The 8,135-nt window shown below is 45.1% G+C and overlaps 1 protein-coding gene across 1 annotated transcript in view; it reads right to left on the reverse strand.

The window, feature by feature from the left end:
* The window catches only part of TPD52L2 (TPD52 like 2), a 15,532-nt gene extending 7,643 nt beyond the window's left edge, over positions 1-7,889 (reverse strand). The window contains exons 1-5 of the mRNA XM_014307484.2: positions 7,734-7,889; positions 6,487-6,635; positions 5,580-5,639; positions 4,028-4,087; positions 8-42 (exon numbers count right to left, since the gene is read on the reverse strand). Coding sequence (XP_014162959.1) covers positions 8-42; positions 4,028-4,087; positions 5,580-5,639; positions 6,487-6,635; positions 7,734-7,829 — 400 coding nt within the window. The 5' untranslated portion in view covers positions 7,830-7,889. The remainder of the gene's footprint in view (positions 1-7; positions 43-4,027; positions 4,088-5,579; positions 5,640-6,486; positions 6,636-7,733) is intronic.
* Positions 7,890-8,135: the final 246 nt, after the last annotated feature.

Consider the following 8,135-nt stretch of genomic DNA (forward strand, 5'->3'; position numbering starts at 1 on the left):
TTCTGTCCTGCCTGGGAAAGGGTTTCCTGGGTCTTCTTATAACTACATGGAAAAAAAATCATAAATTGAACTAACAAGTTGGATCCAAAAGTGTCCCCCCCATTTTGAAAAAGGACCCCATATTAAAGGAAAGAAGCTGGGTTAGTGAGCTGCAGTGACTTCACTGAAAGAGCCACTTCCAGATTTGCATATATTCAAATACTTGAAGTTTTACAAAAGCACCAAGCGTAGGATTAACCTTTCATTAACCTTTCCTCACCTTCTACTTTTGACCATATATTATTAAATCTAACAAATATTTGCTAAAAACCAAAGCAAATCCAATCTCCACATGGAAGCTGTAACACCTCAGCACTGCAGCCAAATTGCTCTGCAACCATCTTTTCATGTTCTGGAGAAAATAAATCTAGGAACTTATTCCACACTATACTTTCAGTCTTGAGGGAGCCAAAGCACTTGATGTGGAGTTATGTTTTGGAGGAAAGAGGCAAGAAGCAAGACCATCATCACCATATAGAAAAGAAATGCGGGAATCAGCATTAGCTCTACAGCAGCAGTTTAGAAATAAATTAGTAGAGAAGTTTCCTATCAGTTACCATTAACCACAATAGGTAAAAAGTCTGACAGCTTTTATTTTTCAGCTGATTATTTGAGTTTATACCTGAGCTGGAGACACTTGAGAACCTTTGTTTCCTCCAGATGAGACTAATCTCAGGAACAAAGATTCTTTGTGTCATTTTCATTAATTCATTCTCTCTAAACTATTCTACAGTTGATGATTAACATCTAGATTTATGTCATTCTTCAGACTACAAAGAAAAGACTCAGGCTGGAAAACAAGTTCAACATTTTAAACTTTTCTTATTGCAAATATTTCAGCTTGAGATTATTTTTTTTGCCTGGTGAGGACATTTAGGAGAAGGGCATTATAAACAGCCTAATGTTCTCTCATACCTGAGCTGCCCTGGCTACGAACACCACGGCGACAGATGACTTACTCACATCTCCTTCTCTCCAGCAGAAATGCATGGACAGCATCACAGCACCAGAACTGGATTTGAGCAATTCCAATTACAACATGTTGGGTTTTGGTTTTTTTTTAAATACCGCAGCCAAGTATTTCTGAATCACAAATACACACGAGACTTAGGCAGAACAGGGCAAAACTGCATCAGCTTTTCCTTCCTTCTTCCTGCTTCTCAGAGAGAATTCCTGTAACTCCTATAATTCCTGTAATTCCATTTTTCAGACCAATTCTTCTGGAAGTCAAGAGCTCCAGAAGAACCTGAGCATACCCCAACAGCAAGGCCTCAACACTGCCTCTGCACAGCACAATTCTCTGCACCTCAGCACAATTCAGGAGTGAACTGATCAGCACCAAGGCTGCTTGATCTCATACAAGGATTGCCCTCCTATTGAAACCTGTGTTTGAGGAGGATCTCAAGCCCTGCCTTCAGCAGCCAGGCTCCTCCCTGGCTGAGCCCTGTCATGAGGTTTGATTTACAGCTGCCTAACAAGTATTGAAGACCTCGTGCTCACCAAAGTATGCAGTGCTGACTCCAGGTCTGCTTGGCACTCAGAGCTCAGCACTGAAGAATGGTTTACAGCCTCAAAAGACACCATCATGCCATTCACACTGCAAAATTCCAGGTATTATGCCCAGCTTCAGCAGGTCAGAGAGTTTGCTAACCATGTTTTCCACACCTGACAGCAGAATTTTTAATATAACCAAAGAACAAGCACTTGGGTGCTGCTGTTTCTGCCTGAGTGTGCTCTTTCCTCCAGCACAACTGCTTGTGCTGGCACAGCAATCTAGATCAAGGCAACAATCTGGATTAAATATAAACTTGGAAGCACAAAAAAGCAGCAGCTGGATCAGCTGGCCAGCCAGCCTAGTCCTGCACCCACAGCTCCCACACACACGTACACACCTCACTGCTGCCAGGCAGAGCCAGGGAAGCACAGGGATGAGCAGCTCTGTAACCCAGAACTGCCACCACACACATGTGCAGCTGCAGCTGTGACAGCAAGGGATCAGCTTATACAAGGCTTTAATGCAACTTAACTACACCCAGCCCTGACCTAGAAGTTGCAATTCTTCTCCTGCAAGTGCCACAGCCTCGTTTTCCAAGGGTGTAAACTCACAAGCACTCTCTTCTCTTAGCCCCAGCACAAAGCACAAAGGAATAATCCAAATCTGGGAGTAATAAATATAAGCTCTGGCTAATACCCCACTTTACTCACAGGCAATTGGCTGCAGCAGAAGCTGCAGAGATGATCTCTGCACTGTGCTGCTCATCCTGTGATATTCAAACATTTCACTGCACCCCTCCCCTATAAACCCTGACAGGAAGGAGTGAAATCTGCACCCTCAAATCCTCATTTATGCATTAACACCAGCTTCCTCTCACTTGCTTTCATCCAGCAATCACCATTTGAGCTGTCTGGCTAGAGACACAAACTGTGTAAGTGACCTCACATTCTGCTTACAGTGAAACTGGCTCTAGGAACAGACTGGGGTGGGTTTTTCCCTGTTTATGCACTGCTTGCAGAGGGAAAGTCTGTGGCCAGGAATGGCAAACACCAGGAAATTCCACAGCATGCAAAAGCACCATAAGGTCAGGAGTCAGGTCCATTCCCAGCTCACTCAAGAGCCTTGTTAGCTACAGAGCAGAGCAGCATTGAAACAGGAAAGACAATTTATTTGCATAAAAAAACCCAAAATATATGAATGAAACCTCACCCTTGGACTTCTTGAACGTGCCTTTTTGCACTCACTAAACTTTCAAGAAGTAGAAACTCTGATTGATTTCTGAAATGTTGCTGTTTCAATCCCCCTCATGTCCCTGTTTCAGTCTCTACCTTGCCAGCACCAATTGTCACTGTGTCCAGTGCCAAAGCAAGCAGGAAAGCAAAGGTGCCACAGCTCTTCAGGCCCCAAGTGCTCCACAAAAGCACATTTCCTCCACATTTCTGTGCTTATGAAGTACAAGGAAACAGATCTAACCAGAAGCTTTCTGCTCTTGCAGGCACACCCAGGGAGGGACTCTGAACTCTGCTGGAGTCAGCCACTGACAGCAAGCACAAAAACCAAGGTCACTCTGCTTGGCAAGTGAAATGGTGACAGTTTACAGCTTCTTAATCTAGAAAACACAGTTGAAAGTCGACCTGTATACTTCAAAGTTCTTTCTGCTACTCCTACACTTTATCTCTGCTCCTCTTTCACCCGTGTTAGGAAGAAAACCGTGCATTCACCCATGCTGCTGATAACCAGCCAGCTCCAAGGACTGCACTTTATACCCACTCCAGGGAACAGGAAAAGCTGGCTCACATCTAAGACCTACCTCCCCAGTTTAAATCAGCTCAGAAAATAATGACAAAACCTACCTGCACCTACTCCAGCACTGCAAGGGATTGCCCTACATGCTGTGGGAAATGCACAATGAGAAGGACAAAGGCCAACTTCCATAATATCCCTCCATAATTTAGTCCAGATGAGAATTTAATTTCAGGCATTTAGTAAGAGCACATCTAAGAGAGATTTGCATTCAACAACTGGAGTAGAACAGCTATGAGGTTTAAGCTGGTTGAGCCTATTTGTGGCCCCAACATGACAGGAAGCTGCCCTGGACACTACAGCTCTATTCTCATCAGGTACCAGAGCAGAAAGCAAAGCTCCTGCTCCCTGCAGAGCACGTTGGGGTAACAAGAAAGGCAGTCTGGCTATTCCACAGCTTCTCAGCTGAAGGTGTAACACGTAGCACACAGCTCTCAGCCACCCAGGGGTTCCAGCCAGTTCCTGAGACCAGGCAGGCATTTACAGAGTATCATTTGGATACTGACCTGAGGAAAAGCTCCCTCTCCCTGCAGAGGCATTTATTGGGTTAAAAAAGTTAAAAGCTAGGAAAGATAAATGTCCAGGTAGATCTGGTGAAAGCAGAGGACTGGGAGCAGAGGCACAGCACAGTTAGGGGCAGCAGACTGGCAGAGGAAAGCATTTGTTAAGGCTGAAGGTTAAGACACTCACGCTTCTGATTGAGTTAATTTTTCATTCCAGTCCTCCAGTGTGCTGCTGGCTGAAAGATATCTACAAACACAACTGAGGTTAGAGACAGCTCCAAGATTCACCACAGATGCTTCTTCTGATACTCTCCACATTATTAGTGACTCTTTACACTTACAGTATCAGAGGCTTTATTTCTCTGACAACAGCTTCAGCCTCTCTGGTACAGCCAGAGGGAAAAGAACTGTTTGAGAGGCAGGGAGACACCTAAGCCCCAGTTTCTTTTGTTTAAGCATGTTCAAACACTGAGCACAAAGAAACAAAGCCTGCAGTTTAAAAGGTGTCAGGAAATGAAAAACTTTGCATCTTCTGCTCCCTTCCTACATGTTCTGTTGCTGGTCTGTATTAAAAGCACAGAGCAGTGAACTGATCTTAGAGCCAAAAAAAATCAAACTGCCACACCCAAAAATGTATTTTACCAATACAGCAGGAACCAGACAAAAAATTAAACTTTTGTTTTTCCAATCTTTACAAATCATGTTTCTTTATACAAAAACAGTACCTTAAGGGCTGTGACAACTGACTCTGGAGGTACAGAACACACACACTACAGGAGGTGGCTGCTCCCACCTCAGACAGAACACAGAGGTGCTCAAAGGAGGGGACTTATCACCCAGAATTCACTTGTCCCAGTTAGATCAGTTCCACCTTGCCTAATGATGTGATGCTCCCAATTCATGTTTTCCTCTTAGCTAAATCATCTCCCTCAACACAAGACAAAGGGAGAGAAACTTCAGCATGGAAAGCACTCAAGGGCTCCTTAGGTTCAGCTATGCAGCAGGAAGCAATGATTCATGTCTAATATCAGTGGAGCTCTAATATAATTAAAGAATTTATTCCAGAAGCAAAAGTAGCCAGTTGCTCTTTGTCTGCATTTGTCACCTGCTTGGATACACAGCAAAGATTAAAATTCATGGATTTCTAGTGCTGACACTGGGAAAGGGTCACACACCAATGCAGCAGATTCAGAAGCCCATGGACACACTGGCAGTTTGCACAGGCCCTAATTCCAGCTATGGGGAAGCACCTCCAGCCACTTCTCTCCCAGGTGGCCACACAGAAAGGCAGCAGTCAAACTGATTCCTACCACATTCATGATGAGAAGAAAAACAGTTTCACAGTAAAGGTAGAGGTTCACTAATAAGACACCTGAAACAACAGACTAACCTACTAATTACCAGCTGAAGGGAAGTTGTGGTTACATTTTTGTCTCCTCCTGTCCCCTCCTTTTTTTTTTTTTTTTTTTTATTCAAAATGTGGTCTGGTAACTGATTGGAATTTTTCTCCTGCAATTGCAAGGACCATGACAGAGATGATGGCAGTAACATTTACTCATCTCCTCTGCAACTGAGGGATGTTTCTAGCTGGAAGCCAGGCATGCTGGAAGTAACAATCCTGCTTCACCCTGCCTCCAGCTCCCAAGCAAGCCCTGATGCCTGGGAGAACAAGGAGCAGCCCAAATGAGGGAAGGCAGCAAGGAACAGGGAAGTGATGCTGAGGAGCCCGAGGCACTCACAAGTCAGACTGTGTCACTTTGTCATTCCACTCTCCAAGTTTCTCAGATGTTTTCACATAACTAGAAACAGAAAGTGTTAATGAATATAACTTTAATATTCATTTTTTAGAAGACAATGACACAGATTCCAGTGACAAAGGAATAACAGAAATAGGGCAGGGACAGAGGAGGGAAGATGAGGAATAAGGGAAAAGAATAAACAGCAAGATGAACAGCTCAACAATCTGCTCTGCAGTATCACTGTCATTAACTCCAAACCCCAGTTAAGTTACGGGAGACTTTTTAGTCTGAATGATGTCCATGGGCACCCAGAGTCCCTGACACCCAGTGCAGGGACAAACTTACCTCAGGGACCCTCCTTTTGGCACTGTCAGGCACAGCAGGGACCATACCCTTAATGCCTGCTCAGGAACAGTCTCATTTCACATACTTAGGACAAGATGACTCTGGTGAAGCACACCAATATCACAGATTTTTTTTCCTAGGAAGTGCAGGCTTTTAATCCAGGCTATACGACCCAGGGAATGCTTCTGAACTGGCACCAGCTGTGAAACTGCTTGCACTTCTCTTTGAGCCTGAGTTCAGAACAAGGCAGCAGCTGCCTGTGCCTCAAAGAATGGGCAGAAACGGGCAAACTGAACCAGTAAGTGTGATCCAGGTTTTTAACACCAAGTGTGATCCAGATTTTTAACACCATAGCAAAGAGCAGCCAGCAACAATTTATCCCAATCCCAGATATGGAAATCCAGTTTACACAGGCACCAAAAGGATTTTTTAAGGTATCTTTTACTCCATAAACCCATCAGAAGAGAAACTTCCAGGCACTGAACAGAGCTCTGGAATACCCTGGTGGGAAGTGTGACACAGAGCCCTGGTTAAACACAGGTGTGTCACAAGCAACACTCACGCGTTGGAGACTTGGACATCGTGCCAGCTTTTGGACAGGTTCTGCTTTAGCCCATCCAAGGGAGTCAGACCCAGCTTCCTCTTCAGCTCCCCACAGTGCCTCTCTTTGGCAGCCAGAACTTGTCTGAGAGTACCAATTTCTTCTTCAACCTTAGAGAAAGGCAGAGGTTTGTCTCAAATCACCGTTTAGTTAAAAACTGTAAATTAAAACAGATTTTTACCTCCCTCGAAACTAGCAACATTTCATTAACATTAATTTTAAAAATTGGGAAGAACATCAGATGAATTATTCAACTCAACATGAACTGTGTTGGAATGGGAGGCCACTCAGATTTTACCTCCATACAAGTCACTGTGACTTAGTGACACTGAGATGAACAGAATCCATTCCATGTATTGTAATTTCAACAGTAAACACCATTCAGGCGCCAAACCTTATTAACTAAGATTTTATCTTATGTTTCTTTTCCTCTGATGTCTTTAAAGCAAAGAGCTTTTCCTCAGAGATCTTTCTTACAACACTTTCAAAGCACCGTGGAGCTGTTTCCAGGCAGAGTGGGTTCATTTCTACCTTAGCTGCAGCTCAGCAAGCCCTGCATGAGCACCCAGAGCAGCAAAGTCCTCCCCTGCCACAACCTGCAAGTAACCAAACCACAGGATTCTCACATGAAGGAAAGGACCATGGAGAAACAGCTGCAATTATCTTCAACCACGTTTCAGACAGAAATGATAACCAAAGGTACTCAAACTTTAGGATGCTACATTGTAAATCCTCAGCTCTTCGCAAGCGTATAGGCACCAAAAATACTTGCCTGTAAAGTGTAAAAAATATTTAAGAGAAAAAGGTAGGAAGAAAAGCTCATTAAGTCCTCCAATGTTTCAGTTTCCTAAGGAAAAATGGTTTTATTTCGCTTAGTATTTGCCTGAAGTGTTTTCTGGCTTCACATAGAACTAAAATCCTACACTGAGCTCCTGGCATCAAAAGCCACTTATTTCCTTAGAGCTCTAAATTAAGCTGTTCTGGGAAAGAGCAAACAACACACCGCAGTGTTTGAAGTATCTGCCAGCTTTGTGCATTTCAACAATTACCTCCAAGACCCAAAGGTAACACTGCAAAATTAAAAACAAAAAAAAAACCACCAACAAACCCCAACAACAAAACACCCGGTCCTGCCCCTGTGGCTCCTGTTTGTTCCTTCCCAGCAGAACAGAAGTGAGGCACAGGCTGCCCAGGCGAGCCCCCCGTACCTTGGCGAGCTCGGCTCTCAGCTCCTCCTCCTCGGCCAGAGTCAATCCCTCGGGCGCAGCGCCCCGGGCCGCGTTATCCACGGGAACATCTGTCATGGCATCCGCCAGCAGACCTTTGTTGGGAGAGTTAAGGTTGATATCTGTCGCAGACAAGGAGCAGAGGGCACGGAATAAGCAAGCGGCAGGCGAGGAGCGTTATGGAAAGCAGAGCGGGGGGCGGCGGAGCTGCGGGAAGGGGACGGGAACAGGAACAGAAACCTCGGCCGGAGTTTCCTCCGCGAGCATCCATCGGAACCGGGGGCAGAGCCGGGCATTCCGCGGGTGGGCACGGGGCGCGGTGAGGGGAGCGGAGCCAAGGAGAGACCCCTGGGGCCACTCCCCATCCCCTGGGCCGCTCCCCAT

Source organism: Geospiza fortis, unplaced genomic scaffold, assembly GCF_000277835.1.
Source record: "Geospiza fortis unplaced genomic scaffold, GeoFor_1.0 scaffold188, whole genome shotgun sequence".
Lineage (NCBI taxonomy): Eukaryota > Metazoa > Chordata > Aves > Passeriformes > Thraupidae > Geospiza > Geospiza fortis.